The following is a 16,606-nucleotide window of genomic DNA, read 5'->3' as shown; positions in this document are numbered from 1 at the left end:
TTCCTTCTTAATTTCTTCTGACTTGGTGGTGCACATGTAGCCTATAACCTGTTTTAGAGAAATGTAATCATCAAATATTGTAAGAGCTTTCCTTTGTCAGTTTATGCCCTCTTTATTTACCCTATGGTTCTGATTTGGTGTACAGGGGGAACACTGTAAGAAAGGTCCATGCTCTGAATTCTGTCGCTGTACATTTCAAAAGTGCTGAACAAATAGTTACTTGGTAAACAACACTGTTCCGTACACATTTTGAGCAACCGCGACATTCAAACGAGGCTCGTCTTTTTAAGTGGGAGAACTTGCACAATTGGTGGCTGACTAAATCATTTCTTTGCCCCACTGTATGTCCACTATATCTATACATATGTCCACTTTATCTATACAAAACATGAATACATTCAATATATTCAAGATAAACAATATATCTAGACGCCTTATAAAACAACCTCTCAGTCAGGTACTCCAACAACAATAACTTCTGTACTACTGATCATGATATTAAAGCTGAAAAAACTATATTTTGGTATTTGTTTCATTGGTCCATTGTTGAAATAGTCTGAAAATGTTTTCAAGATGTATATCCTTCAAAATACAGAAATACAGCCGATATGATGTTTTACTGTATTTTAAAAGTTATATACTGTATCTTGAAAACATATTATCTCTCTTTTTTCTCTCTCCTGTCACCATGGTGCCAGTAAAGATCTGGTTAAAGTCCTGAGTAGATTCTGTTATTATACCGTCCCACATGGTTAAATACCTGGGAACCTCTTGTCACATCTCCTGACACAACAACCCAGACTATACACCTCTCTGTACAGTAGATAATATACACCCCTCTATACAGTAGAGAATATACACCCCTCCATACAGTAGAGAATATACACCCCTCTATACAGTAGAGAATATACACCCCTCCAAACAGTAGAGAATATACACCCCTCTATACAGTAGAGAATATACCACCACTCCTATACGCAGTAAGATAATTATACCCCCTCCATAACAGTAGAGAATATACACCCCTCTATACAGTAGAGAATATACACCCTCTCTATACAGTAGAGAATATACACCCCTCTATACAGTAGAGAATATACACCCCTCTATACAGTAGAGAATATACACCCTCTATACAGTAGAGAATATACACCCCTCCATGAAAATAAAATCATACGTACATATAATTTGTTTCTTGAAATATATAAATATACATTTCACATGATATCTTATGGTTTGTATAATACTGTGATTGTGTTTCTAGTTTCAGTTAAAACCTTCGATTAAAATATCGAGTATATGCTACTCTGACCTGGCAGAAACCTGTGCAATACCTCCCGTATAGATATTCCTAACCCAGAGAGGAGATTATAAAGTGCTTTCTGTGACTCAGTCTGTTCTGTGAGGGTTACAGATCTAGGACGTCCATTTCTATGTCCTGTGAGGGTTACAGATCTAGGACGTCCATTTCTATGTCCTGTGAGGGTTACAGATCTAGGACATCCAGTTCTATGTCCTGTGAGGGTTACAGATCTAGGACGTCCAGTTCTATGCCGCTCTCTTTTGGTTTCCTGCGTTTGGTTCTGGCTGGAGATCGGCTCCTCCTCTGGCCTTTCCCCCCTGATCCTTCCCCCGCAGATGCCATCTTGTGTCCATCAGAGACAGTTTCATTGGGCTTTATCAGGGTTAAGGAGCACATTTGTGAAACTGGGTCTGATGCCCTGGGCTCCAGGTCTGTGTTCTCCATTGATCCTGGCTGGGACTCCACAGAGGTTCTGGTCATCTGGTGGATCAGAGGGATTTCTCTATTTCCCTCCGTCTCCTCACCCTCCTCTTCTTCAGGATTAAACTCCGCCACAGCATTCTCCTGCACCTCCCCCTCTCCTCCCTCTTCCTCATCCTCAGCCTCTGCTGACACCCCCAAATTATCCTCTGTTTCTTCCTCAGGAGTCTCTTCCTCTCCTCCCTCTGTCTCTCCCTCTCCCCCTGTCTCTCCCGCTACTCCGGTCTCTTCCTCTCCTCCTGTTTCTCCCTCTCCTCCTGTTTCTCCCTCCTGCTTTCCATTCTCTTTCTCCATTGTTTCTCCTGCTGTGTTTTCATTATCTAATGCTCCCATTTCTTCTTCCACCTTCAAATCAGACATCACATTGTTCTGCTCTGTCTCCTCTCCTCCCTCCTCCTCCTCCTCTTCTCCTGTTCCATCCTCCTCTGTCTCCTTCTCCACTGTCTCCTCTCTGTCAGTCATTTCTCCACCCCCCTTCTTAGCTGCTCCCTCTCCAGTGTCTACTCCTTCCATATCCTCTCCGTCCTCGTCTCCCGTCTCCTCCGCCTCTCCTGCCTCTTCCCCCACATCCTCCCCCTCTGCTGTTTCAAGACCAGGATTTTCATTTCCTCCAGTTTCCTCCTGATCTCCTGCTTCAGCTTCCCCTGCTTCTTCCTCCTCCCCTTCTACTAACTCCTCCCCCTCTCTAGTCTCCGCCCCCTCCACACCATCTTCTCCTGTACTTTCACACCCTGTCTCTCCTTCCCCAGCCTCCTCCTCATCCTCAGTTGCCTCCACCACTCCATCCTCCTCCTGTTCTTCAGCCCCTATCTCCTCAGCTATTTCCTCCTCTACTTCCCCCATCAGAGACTCAGCTCCGTGACTCTCCTGTCCCTCCTCCTCTCCCTCCTCTCCCCCAGTCACTCCTTCCTCTTCCTTCTCAGAGATATCTTCCTCTATAACAGTTGGTATAATATCCTCCTTTGTCTCCTCCTCTTCCTCGTCTTCGTGTACCACCTCTAGATTCCCAACCTGTTCCTCCTCCTCCTCCTTCTTCTCCTCCTCTTCCAGGTTGTCATTGTTCTTCCCCTGTGTGGGGCTAGGAGGCGCCGGAGGCTCTGGGTCTTTCTTCATCTGCAGGATCTTACGCAGATCAAACGCCATCATCACCGGTGCCTTGGCAACCACAGCCTCCATTTTGATTGCCTTGTCCTCTGCCTTTTTCCGTACGCAAGCGTCGCAGGGACAGTACTCGTCCTCGCTGCGCTGGTCGCTAACATCGCCTGAACCCTGCTCTCCATCACTCTCGTTTACCGACTGGACCTTCATGACCTTCAAAGCAAAGTCAAACTTTATTAGCAAAGTCAAACTTTATTAGGAGTGCATTTATAATAAAGCAATAAGGCCTATAGTTGACATTAAAGTTGGAATTAAACACTATGTATTAAATGGATAGTGCAACATTTTTCAACTTACCCAGAATAAGATGAAAGAAGTTGCTAACTAGCATTAATGAAATTGCTAACTAGCGTTAGCGAAAATGCTAACTAGCGTTAGGGAATTTGCTAACTAGCGTTAGAGAAATTGCTAACTAGTGTTAGGGAATTTGCTAACTAGCGTTAGCGAAATTGCTAACTAGCATTAGGGAAATTGCTAACTAGCGTTAGCGAAATTGCTAACAAGCATTAGCGCAATGAATGGAAGTCTTGGGGATCAGCATGCCATCATTCATTGTGCATTAACTGCCAAAATATCTTTAAAATCTTACTAAAAGTTTGTTTTAAAGCTTAAAGCTGTTTGACTAAAATATAATTTACTGGCTCCTCTCACCTTCAACCTCCGCCTCCTCTGGTCTGTTACGGTTGACTCCCGGGACATGGTAGGGGGTCGCGGCCCCCGGCCCGCCCGTCCCCGAATCTTCCTCAGTTCACGATCAATGCTCGTCTGGATCCTCTTCTTCACCTCGTCTCTCAGCTCAGTGATCATAGTGTCCAACATCACATTGTTGTCTAGGTCCCAACGCACCTTCACAAACACAACACTATTATCAAGATTATTTACAAAAACATATATATTTATGATTTTCATGATGATGCTTATTATTAATGCTGTTGTGTTTGTTGTTGTGGTTTTTGTTATTGTTGAATCAGTACCTTTAACTCAGTCATGGCGTCTACGTAGTGGGTCATGAACTGTTTCTCCAGCTTCTTCAGCAGGTTGAGAACCCAGACCGGGTCAGGGTCCTGGGAGACACGCTTGGTGAGCAGCGCTCGCTGGACTGACGGGGGTGTCCCTGAGCTGGGGGTGTCCTCCGGGGTGTCTGTCTCTGTGTCAGTGGGGGATTTGTAGGCTGTGCTGTCTGAAGTGGATGGGCTCCCTGGGGTTTTGAGTCTCTCAAGGGTCTGCAGCTTCTCACCTCTCTCTGGGGGCGACTCTGGGGTCGACTCATCGTCCCCTGGGCTGCTCCGCACTTGGCTGGCGATGTCTGGGGTCGCCGCGTCTGAAAGCAGCTCTGCTGATGCTGCTTCCTCTCCTCCTCCATCTGTCTCTCCCTCTCCTACCTCCCCCTCTCCTCCTCCATCTGTCTCTCCCTCTCCTCCTCCATCTGTCTCTCTCTCTCCTACCTCCCCCTCTCCTCCTCCATCTGTCTCTCCCTCTCCTCCTCCATCTGTCTCTCCCTCTCCTACCTCCCCCTCTCCTCCTCCATCTGTCTCTCCCTCTCCTACCTCCCCCTCTCCTCCTCCATCTGTCTCTCCCTCTCCTACCTCCCCCTCTCCTCCTCCATCTGGCTCTCCCTCTCCTACCTCCCCCTCTCCTCCTCCATCTGTCTCTCCCTCTCCTGCCTCCCCCTCTCCTCCATCTGCCTCCCCCTCTCCTCCTCCTTCCGCTATGAGAGTAATGTCACCAGCTGTTTCATCTGGTCTGGTCTTCCCAGAACCCCCAGACCTTGCTGAGCCACTGCTCAGGTCCACACCAGAGTCTTTTAGCCTCTCCTTCTCCTCTGCCTCTCCCTCCTTCCTCTTCTCGAGGTCGGATTTAGACAGCCACAGTGACTCTAGTATATCCATGACCTCTTGGTACCGTTGGTCCCTGTCAGGGCCTGAGGCTGCAGCTGGAGAAGGGGGTGGGTCGATGAGCTGCAGCTGGGCCAGACAGTCCAGCAGACCTTTAGCAGAGGAGCTCAGTCTGCGTCCGTACACTGGACTTATCTGGAGTAAAGAGACAGGTGGGAGAAATAAGGATTAGGAATACTGTAAATCATATCAACAAAAGTGTTTTATTCTCCTCCTGAAAGTCACACAAGCCATGTGAACATGACAATACAAGTATTCAAATAATAACAATTATTAGTATGCAATATATATGTAAAACTATACTGTAACGTATATAACCCTATGAGTACAAGACGTCTCGTGCTCACTGGGAAGTAAAAGTATGTAAGTWAAAGTCTAGAAACAGGAARTACCTCRGGCAGGGAGCTGCATCGGCCCAGTGTAGGGYTCAGTAAAACCTTCATTACTGCCACAGATGAGTGGCAGCTCCAAGGCAGCTCTGACTCTCTACTGAGGAACAGGTGGGGATGACAAGGAGAAGTGATGTCATTGTTGGGCGGCGCTGGGTCAGGGCAGCAGTCAGCACACTCCGAGCACTCTCCCTCCTCTTCTGCTCCCACCTCCCCCTCTTCTTCTTGTTTCACCTCCTCTTCTGCTCCCACCTCCCCCTCTTCTTCTTGTTTCACCTCTTCTTCTTTATCTTTCTTCTCCTTCTCCCCCACTGCTGCTTCCTCCTCCTCTCCCCTCTCTTCCTCCTCCTCTTTCATCTCTCCCTCTGCTTCTGGTTGCCGGGCAGCCTTCTTTACTTCCTCATCCTCTTCCCGTTGTCCTGTTTCAGCTGTGTTCTCCTGCTCCTCTTCCTCTTCCTGTTGTTCTATTTCAGCCGTGTTCTCCTGCTCCATCTCTGTAGTTTCAACCAGTTCTTGTTTCTCCTCAATCTCCTCTCCTCCCTGTCCCTCTGTTTCCCCTCCTTTCTCATCTCCTTCCTCTCTTTTTACTTCTGTCTCTTCAATTCCCTCGTTCATCTCATCTTCAGGGTTATCCATGCCGCTGTTAGCAGGGATGCCTCTCAGCCAATCACTGACCACGTCATTGGGTGAGGTTTTGGGCAGACAGAGGGGACCCAGCTCCTCTAGCTTCGCCTCTTCCTGTTTGAGCTTCCTCCTCCTCTGRCTACTCCCACTCTTCCCACTCTTCCCACTATCAGGGATGCTAACCTTTGACCCTGCAGGGCTGGAGAGGYGCGAGGCGGCCATGKTCCCCCTGAGCAGGTCAGCTGYAGACAGGGACTGGGAGAGGAGGCTGTTGCTGACGCTGGCTGTCCCCAGCTGRATGGCGGGTCTGGAGCCCTCGGAGGGATTGAAGGACTGGGAGGTAGGGTTTCCCGCTTGGGCTGACTTTGGTTTGGAATTCCCTTTGATCGCAATCTTATCCGTTTTGGAGGTTTTCACAGAGCGAACGCTGCCCGTGTCACTCTGAGCTTTGACCCTGTGACCTTTCACTTGCAGGAAGGAGGCCCTTGTCTCTGGCCTCTCATCGTCCTGGGCCTCGCTGGCCTTCTGAACTTTCACCTTTGACCTGGTGGAGCGGGCGGAGGAAGCCGCACTGGGGTCTCCTTCTGCTTTAGCAGGGCTCATAGAATGTACGCTGGGAGTTGTCTTCTCTGTGACATGATCTCTGACATCATCATCTCTGTGTGCAGCCTTGCTGGCAGGTCGGCTGGTGGCTTGACTTTGAGACTCCTCTTTGGTCTCGGTGGTGGCAGGCGGTGTCTGATTGGTGGATTTAGCACWGGCCTGTGATGCTCTGGAGAGGGCTCTGGTGGTGGAGGAATTTGCTTTTCTTTTGGGTTTTGTGCTCATTGCAGATTTCACACGGCCTGTCTCAAGGTCATTTCCTGTAGTGCTGTGGACAGGTCTAACACCTCTCTCACCTCTCTCTTTTTTCAGGTGCAGAAACGTACTTCTGTTACTACCATTAGACTTATGAGATGTACTGGACTTAGCTGAGACGTGAGATTTAGCCAACATGGCGCTAGCTGATGTCTCCTCTGTTTTCTCTCCCTCCCTGTCAACCCCTGTTGTTTCAATGGCAGGGACGTCTGCTGTTTTAGGTGCTGGAGAGACCGCTCTTCTATTTCCATTGCAGGTGGACCTGTTAGACCTGCGGGACTTTGCTGAAGCATTAGACTTAGCTGACATGACACTGGCTGCTCTCTCTTTCTCCTCTCCGACCTCGTCTCCTCCTGTTGTTTCAATAACAGGGACATCGGCTGGTTGAGAGCTTGGAGTCTCAGCCCTCCTGCTGCAGCTAGATTTATGAGACCTGCTTGACTTGACTGAAGCACTGGTTTTAGCTGAGATGGCGCTCGCCGGTCTCTCCTCTGTGTCTCCAGCAGCAGTTGTATCGTCAACCGTCTCCTCTCYCCCTGTCGTCGTAATAACAGGGATGTCTTTAGTCCCTGGAGTCTCAGCCCTGACACTCCTACTGCAGGTAGACTTGAGGGACCTGCTGGACTTTGACGTGGCACTTGCTGCTCTCTTCTCTCCCTCAGCATCTATAGTAGGCTCAGTCGCTGGTACCTCTGGTGAGTTGGAGGAAGGGGCCCGTTCTGCTTTGCTGCAGGTAGACTTGTGAGATCTGCTAGATTTGACTGAGGCGTTGTTGTTATCCAACATGTCGCTCGCTGGTCTCTCCTCTGTTTCTCCGGCAACAGCAGCGGACCCATTCTCATGTCCTTCTGTTGTTTCAATAGCAGGGATGTCTTTAGCAACAGGTGTCTCAGCCCTGACACTCCTCCTACAGGTAGACTTGTGAGACCTGCTAGATCTGACAGAAGCACTGGTTTTAGCTGACAATGCGCTCGCTGTCTTCTCTTCCTCTGTTTTCTCCGCTGGATCGTTGACAGGAGTTTCACACGCGGCTGGCTTTGGAGAGGTAGCTTTACAGGCAGACTTGTGGAAACTGTTGAACTTRATAGAAGCCCTAGTTTTAGCTGACAATGCACTCGCTGCTCTCTCCATCGCGTCTGCTGGATCGTTGACTAGAGTTTCACTCGCTGCTGGCTTTGGAGAAACAGTTCTAATATTACTACTGCAGGTCGACTTATGAGACCTGCTGGACTTGGCTGAGAGGTTAGATTTAACAGACACGGAGATCGTTGCTCTCTCCTCTCCCTCATCCTCTCCAGTAGCTTCAGGTTCAGTAGCTGGTATCTCTGGTGAGTTGGGGGAAGGGGCTTGTTCTGCTTTGCTGCAGGTAGACTTACAGGACCTACGAGACTTTGCTGAGAGGTTAGATTTAACAGACATGGAGCTCTCTAACCTCTCCTCTGTTTTCTCTCCCTCTTCACCTGTTGTCTCAATAGCAGTGACTTCAGGTGTTTCAGAGCTGGCAGAAACAGCCCTAACATTAGAACTGTTGGTCGACTTATGGGATCTGCTGGACTTTGCTGAAGCGTTAGTTTTAGCTGACATGACACTGGCTCCTCTCTCCTCTGTCTCTGCTGCTCCTGTATCCTCAGCAACGTCTGGTTCTGATCTGGGAGATGATACCCTCTCTGAAGCTTTGGTGGACCCATCTGCTTTGCTACAGGTAGACTTATGAGATCTGCTGGACTTGGCTGAGAGATTAGATTTAGCCGACATAATGCTTGCTGCTCTCTGCTCTCCTCCATCTTCTAACTCTCCCTCTTTCACTTCTCCCTCTCCCTCTATCTGTTCCTCCATCTCTCCCTCCATCTGTTCCTCCATCTCTCCCTCCATCTGTTCCTCCATCTCTCCCTCCATCTGTTCCTCCATCTCTTCCTCCATRTCTGCAAGGGATTCTGAGGCCTTAGACTTATGGGAGGTTCTGGAGGTCCTGCCCTTGACTGAAGAGAAGGATTTGGCTGAGAGGACACTGGCTGCTCTCTCCTCTTTCTCCCCCTCCTCTCTTTTCTCTCCAACCTCTCCCTCCATCCCTGTATCTTCTCCCTCCTCGGGCAGAGACATGTGTGACATCATGTTGGCTGCTCGGCCCTCTTGGAAGTAGTGGGTACATTTGGACCTGTTGGTCCTCTGAGAAAATCCACACTCATCTGAGCCACCTGAGAGTCCGCTCCCTGACCTCTCCTCTTCCTCTTCTTCTTGAGATCGCTTTGACCTATTTGACTTCTGTGAGGGGCAGGATACAGGGTCGTACCCTCGGTCACACCCCCCACAGTGAGAACATAGACTGGACCCCAGAGACCCCACTGACCCAATGGACCCCACCGAGCCACCGGAGAGGCCGGTGTGAGTGGACATAACGCTGAATGCCCTCTTCCCTCCCTGCTCAGCTTCGTCATCTCCCTCCTCTGGAGCCACAGGGGTCCTGATTCTGTTGGAGAGAGATCTGGATCCATGGGAAGCTTGGCTGGCCTTCGACCACCAGCTGTCCACTCTCTCCTCRTCGGCCTTAGGGGTGACTTCTCCTCTGCAGCACGAGTTACTAGAACGCCGGGAGGAAGTTCTGCTCCCCCTCTCCTCACCCAAGTCACGCCTTTTCTCTTCCCTCTCCCCCACCTCCTCTCCCTGTAGTTTAGGGGCAGGGGTGTGTTTTCTGCTCCTGGAGGAAGWAGACATAGGGCTGGGAGGTKGTGGGGTCAAGGGSAGGGCTTGTGGGGGGTYGTTGCTATGGCAGCAGCGTGAGACGCTGGGAGGGAGTTCATCCACATCGTCCTGAAGTGCTTGGAGCACATGGGAGGAGCTAGACAGAGGACGCTCCTCCCCCTGGTTGTCTGTGGCACCCAGGTTAAGCTCGCTGCGGTTGCTGCTGACTGTACACACCTCTACCAYTCCTYCATCCCTCTCCACCTCCACCCGACGCTGTACCTCCTCCCTGACRCAGCACTCCTGGACAACCCTTCCGGGCTCTGAGCACTCCCTGTGGGTCGCCCGCCTCCTCACCACCCTGCTGGAGCGGCAGGAGGAGGAGGAGCTTGAGGAGTGGGTGTGTCTAATCCTGGAGTGGGAGTGCTTAGAAGTCTGGATGTGGGCGGGGTTCTCCCAAAGGTCATACTCCGGGTTCTGTCGCTGGAAGCAGCAGGCATGGTGTGACTGTGGCTCCTCCAGAGAGCGYTGTGGAGGCTTGGGGGTGTAGTCTGCAGCTTCAACAACACAGGAGGCGGAGTCAGGGTCTGAGCAGCTTTCTGATTGGCCTTGCTGCAGGAAACAACGATAACAATAGATTTTATTTGTAAAGCACATTTCATACACACAGCAGCTTACTGAACAAATAAAAATATATATCACAAAACTAGAATAATATAAAACAACAAAAGCCAAAAAAGGCGAATCAAAGTGTACCTGTAGGTAGCAGGGCTTGGCTTCCCTGAGCGGACAACGCAGTTCCCATTGGGTCAAGAGGTGGTCAGAAGGAGACTTCTTTAATCTGTCTGTGGACCACTTGGAACATCTTGGTCGTTGATGGGAGACAAACCGCACCCTCAATCTTTCCACAGACCAGGGCTTTGCCATCCTCTGTTCACACAGTACCGCTTCTCTCTATGTCAATCCGTTAAGCACCGCCCTCCCTTGCACGTAGGGTCAGGACTTTGTCAGAGGACAAAGGAGAAAACGGGTGGAGCGCGGTTTGGAAGACGTCTGAGAAAGATGGATGATGGTCTTCTTAGGTCCTCCCAGACCAAAGTTCACGTAAGAAGAAGAGATGAGAGAAGAGAGAAGAGAGAGAAGAGAGAGGAAAGAAGAGAGAGAGAGAAAGAGAGGAGAGAGAAGAGCAGAGAAGAGAAGAGAGAAGAAGGAGAGAGAGAGAGAGAGAAAGAAGAGAGAGAGAAGAGAGAGAGAGAAGAGAGAGAGAGAGAGAGGAGAAGAAGAGAGAGAGGAGAGGAGGAAAGAAGGAGGAGAGAAGACGAGTGAGAAGAGAGAGAGTGAAAGGAGGAGAGAAGAGGGAAGAGAGAGACGGGCGAGGAGAAGAGTTGAAGTAGTGTAGCCGGTTGGAGTGGGATGAGAAGGAGAGGCCAAAACAAGGAAGTTGGACAGATGAAAGTCACATGTTCACTGAAGATATTCGCATTAGTAAAATCACCTTGACACCCATAGAAAACCCACATCAACCACTCACAGAACCCACACACTTACCACACAGAACACACACCGACCCCACGTCCACAACCACACAACCGGACCACGTTCACAGACACACACTTACCGACTCTACAGACACACACACCACTTCACCAGACACTACACTTACCACTTCAAGACAGAAACAACCACTTCTGCCACTCACAGAACACGACACGGGTCCAATCACGACACCACACTACCACGCCTCCAGACACACACGACCACTCCCAGAAACACACCACTGACCACCCTCACAGACACCACTACCACCACTCCACAGCCCACACATCATGACCCCTACCCGTTTCCTCTGCTGGCCGTGTTCCTTCGGCTGCAGAACACTAGACGTGGGAACCGGAGCTCCCTGAAGCCGTGTTTACCGAGGTGGACCGGCTCCCCCGTACGGAGACCGGGCCCCCACTGCCAGGTGACCTTGTGTCAATCAATCAAATTAAACCAACATCAAAATTACCACAATAGAAAATACAGTGGTAATAGGCATAGATCGTATACGAAAACCGCGTTCCCAAGTTCCCAGGGTTAGTTTCTCCTTGCCCCCTCCGAAGCGCTTGATAGTAGTTCAGGGAGTTAGCGGGTCTGCAGGGCCTTTCTCGGCCCCCACACACACCACCAACACAAAAACCCTGGAACACGTCATTCACCAAGGGCTGTGTGGTCGACTGGTCAAATGCTTACCCACACACCACACACACACAACACACACCAGCACACACAACACCGACACACACCACACCACACACCACAACCACACACACACATCACAACACACCTACAAACACAGACACAGCACAGACACAGACACACACACGACACGAACACATTAGTGCAGCATCGACCAACAAAACCCTGGGAAACAATTCCGTTCCTCTTGGACCAACAGTCCCCATCTACACAGCCTAACCCCCCTCCCCCCTCCCCCCAAGAACACCTACACGACTCCCAGCCCTACCCGTTCGCCCCAACCTCCTCCCAAACACACACAGCCCCTCCAAGAACATACCCACTAAGCACTCCCCCGTTCCTCCGGCCGCCCTCCCCAACACACCACCGACACCTCGCAGTCCTACGCCCCCTCCCAACACACACACACTCCCTCCTTGTCGACGCCCCACGTACTCCCAGCCTACCTCCCCTCCCCACACACCGAACAACACTCCCAGTCCTGACCGCCCCTCCAACACACCACACCTCCTCCCCAAGACACCACATACTCCAGACGCCACGTCCCCTCCCCAAGACAACCACACATCCCAGAGCCCACCTCCCTCCTCCCCAAGACACCGACCGACCTCCCCTCCCCAAAACCTATCCTACCGTCCCCTCCCTCCTCCAAGACGTACTTTGCGTCCGCTCTAGCGTGTAATAATTTCCCTTTCTGCACGTGACACTGCATAATTCCGAGATTGCCCTCCAGAAACACTCGAGGCTTCCGGGCCGAGCGCGGCTCAAGAATCAACTCCTCCTCACTGCAGGGTCGCTGTTCCTGACGCAATAGGAATGCGTCGGCTGCCCGTGTTGGGGTGTGGCTTGGAAGCACTGGGAGGAGGGGGGTCTTCTTGCTGTCGCTGTGGCACTCGTGGGCGATTGTACACACATACCATGAACAACACACACACACGCACACACAGCTATACATATCTGTAATATACACATGGTAAATTATCAATACAGCAGACACCATAGAATACACACAGTCATTTTAACAGCTATTATTAACAACAGACATTCATCACAAACACTCACCTGGTTGTGGTGCCAGAGGGCGGGACGTGTGCCAGCCAGTCCATGTTGATTGGTTTAGCCTGCCGTCTGTCAGAGCAGAGGTAGCACACCCGTCCTCCAGCCTGCTTTCCAGATGTTTAATACTGTGGATCCTCTGGGGGTGGGACGTACTACTCCACACGGCAGTGTGGCACCTACACACACACACACATGAGCACACATCACACACAAAGGAAAAAGATCAGATAGCACCATACAGCAGATATATCGTTCATGTTTATGGAGCTCACATGAAGGGTGGAATGTGTGTGTGTGTTTGTGTGTGTGTTGTGTGTGTGTCTGTGTGTGTGTGTGTGTGTGTGTGTACTGTGTGTGGTACTGTGTGTGTGTGTGTTGTTAGTGTACTGTGTGTGTGTGTGTTAGTGTACTGTGTTGTGTACTGTGTGTGTGTGCTCTGTGACCTTCTGCGGACAAGTCGTCCAGTAGTGGCATCGAAGCATTTGAAAGCCTGCGTTTGTGGACTGCCATCTCAAATCCGCAAACTTAGCGTCGGCCGCTCTTGTAGAAGGTGATTCTCTTAGCCGGTGGTGGGCGGCGATCACATGGGAGACGGCGAGCAGGCGGAGGTGTTGTACGGGGAGGAGAGGACACATCTTTTAGACTGGCTCCTGGGGGTCACACAACCTGCTGGAGCCGACTGCATGCTGCTCTCTCACATACACCTGTGAGCAAACACACATACACTGTTAACATACGTAACACACACACACTGTAACACGTACCACACACACACTGTTACACGTAACACACCCACACTGTTAACACGTAACAATTACCACACTTAAAACCACACCACACACACACCGTTAACACACACACACACACACACACACACACACTGTTCACGGAACACACACTTAACACACACACTGTAACAACACATCACGACGTTTTTAACACACAACACACACACGACAAGCACTGTTTAACGCATAAAACACACACACCACTGGTAAACATAACACACACACAGCACACTGGTAACACATAACACACACACTGTTTAAACACACACACACATGTTAGACATATAACACACACACCAGACACTGAAACGATCGGTAATCACAACACACTGTTACACGTAACACAGACACACACACACTGTTAAAACGTAACACACACACACTGGTAACACTAACACCACTGTTAACGACACAACACACATACACACACACACACACACAATCTGTTAACACGGTAACACACACAATGGTAACACATAACACACAAACTGTTAACGACATACAACAACTGTTACAAACACAACCAACTGGTAACACGTAACACAGCACTGTTAACACACACAATACACACACAAACACCGGTAACACATATACACAATCTGTTAAACACACACACACTGTTAGCACATACAACACACATAGCAACACTGGTAACACAATACACACTGTTAACACACACAACTGTTCAGCACCATACAACACACAAACACCACACACACATCACTGGTAACACATAACAAAACCTGTTAAACACCCACACCACTGTTAGCAACAATAAGCAACACACACACACACCACTGGTAACACATAACACACAGCTGTTAACAACACACACCACATCTGTTAACACAGTCAGAACACACACAGGACCACACATGTCCCCTGTGCAAGAACTCCAAGGTAAACCTGTCTAAATGATTATCGCTGTCGTAGCACTCAACGTCTGTAGCCAGTGCAATGCTTTGGAAAGGCTGGTCATGGTCACATCATCAACACCATGTCAGAAACACTGGACCAACTACCCGCCCCAATAGATCCACGGATGACACAATCTCTATTGCAATCCACACTGCCCTTTCCCACCTGGACAAGAGGAACACTTATGTGAGAATGCTATTCATTGATTACAGCTCAGCGTTCAACACCATAGTGCCCTCAAAGCTCATCACTAAGCTAAGGACCCTGGGACTAAACACCTCCCTCTGCAACTGGATCCTGGCCTTCCTGACGGGCCGCCCCCAGGTGGTGAGGGTAGGTAACAGCACGTCCACGACGCTGATCCTCAAATCGGGGGCCCCTCAGACGTGTGTGCTCAGTCCCCTCCTGTTCTCCCTGTCCACTTCCTGTCCCACGACTGCGTGCCGCGCACGACTCCCAACACCATCATTAAGTTTGCGGACGACACGGCGGTTGTAGGCCTGATCACCGATGACGAGGTTCAGCAGTCTTGCTGACGTTGAGGGAGAGGTTGTTGTCCTGGCACCATACTGCCAGGTCTCTGACCTCCTCCCCATCGCCATCGGAAATTAAAAACCGGAATAACCATATCCTCCAATCAGATAAACTGGACCCAGCTGACACAGAGCAGGACCCGGCAGGACCCAGCTGGCACAGAGCAGGACCCAGCTGGTACAGAGCAGGACCCAGCAGGTCCCAACTGGCACAGAGCAGGACCCAGTTGGACCCAGCAGGACCCAGCAGGACCCAGCAGGACCCAGCTGGACCCAGCTGGACCCAACTGGCACAGAGCTGGATCCAGCTGGTACAGAGCAGGACCCAGCTGGACCCAGCTGGCACAGAGCAGGTCCCAACTGGCACAGAGCAGGACCCAGTTGGACCCAGCAGGACCCAGCAGGACCCAGCTGGCACAGAGCAGGACCCAGAAGGACCCAGCTGGCACAGAGCAGGACCCGGCAGGACCCAGCTGGCACAGAGCAGGTCCCAACTGGCACAGAGCAGGACCCAGTTGGACCCAGCAGGACCCAGCTGGACCCAGCTGGCACAGAGCTGGATAACGTATCCTAACTGAAGGTAACAAGGTAAAGAGGTAGGACAGTGCAGACTATGTTTAGAGGAGTGTCTCTGTTGGTCTGACAGTCCTATTTGGGACTTTAAACGTGTCGCACATGTTGAGATCATCCCTGCAGCTGTACACACTGACCAAAGGACATTACATAAGACTGTGTCAAACACACACACGTACACATAACTTTCTACCAATTCATTCTAGTAGGCATATAACATTATAACGTATCCAATAGATTTACGAAATTACTAAACTCAGCAACAACAAAAAAAAGTCCCTTTTTCAGGACCCTGTCTTTCAAAGACAATTTGTAATATCCAAATAGCTTCACAAGATCTCATGTAAAGGGTTTAAACACTGTTCCCGTGCTTGTTCAATGAACCATAACAAATTAATGAACATGCACCTGTGACGTTGTTAAGACACTAACAGCTTACAGACGTTAGGCAATTAAGTCACAGCTATGAAAATTTAGGACACTAAAGAGCCTTTGTACTGACTCTGAAAAACCAAAAGAAAAGATGCCCAGGTCCGCTGCTCATCGCAGTGAACGTGCCTTATGCATGCTGCAACGAGCATGAGGACTGCCAGAAGGACAGGGCAATAAATTGCAATGTCCTATGTGAGACGCCAAGACATCACTACAGGAACAGGACGGACAGCTGATCGTCCTCGCGTGCAGACCACGTGTAACAACCACCTGCACATGATCGGTACATCCGAACATCACACCTGTGGGACAGGTACAGGATGCAACAACTACTGTCCGAGATTACACCAGGAACGCACATATCTCTCCACTCAATGCGCATATTGTCTGCAATAGACTGAGCGAGGCTGACTGAAGCTTGTAGCCTTTGTAAGGCATCCTCCCAGACATCACCGCCAACAACGTCGCCTATGGACAATGCCACCGTCGCTGGACTAGACATGACTGGCAAAAAATTGTCTCATGATGATCGACGTTTTGTCTCAACCCAGGGTGGTGGTCGTTCGCGTTATCGTCGAAAGGATGAGCGGTTACCCACCGAGCCTGTACTTTGAGCGGATCCGATTTGGAGTGAGGGATCCGTCGGATGCCGTCTGCGTGTGTCACAGCATCCCATCGG

General features: G+C 50.3%; 1 protein-coding gene across 1 annotated transcript; it reads right to left on the bottom strand.

Annotated features, from left to right (window-relative positions):
- LOC139026328 (uncharacterized) lies at positions 1-13,318 on the bottom strand. Its single transcript, XM_070441638.1, is given in 8 exon segments — positions 1-3,094; positions 3,593-3,787; positions 3,916-4,971; positions 5,229-9,998; positions 10,143-10,495; positions 12,258-12,479; positions 12,687-12,859; positions 13,209-13,318. Coding segments are annotated over 8 exon segments (8,448 nt in total). The 3' UTR covers positions 1-1,525.
- Between the last annotated feature and the right edge of the window lie 3,288 nt (positions 13,319-16,606).

Source organism: Salvelinus sp. IW2-2015, unplaced genomic scaffold, assembly GCF_002910315.2.
Source record: "Salvelinus sp. IW2-2015 unplaced genomic scaffold, ASM291031v2 Un_scaffold4452, whole genome shotgun sequence".
Taxonomy (NCBI): domain Eukaryota; kingdom Metazoa; phylum Chordata; class Actinopteri; order Salmoniformes; family Salmonidae; genus Salvelinus; species Salvelinus sp. IW2-2015.
The sequence above is the reverse complement of the archived record's forward strand: the minus strand, read 5'-3'. Positions and strand labels throughout refer to the sequence as shown.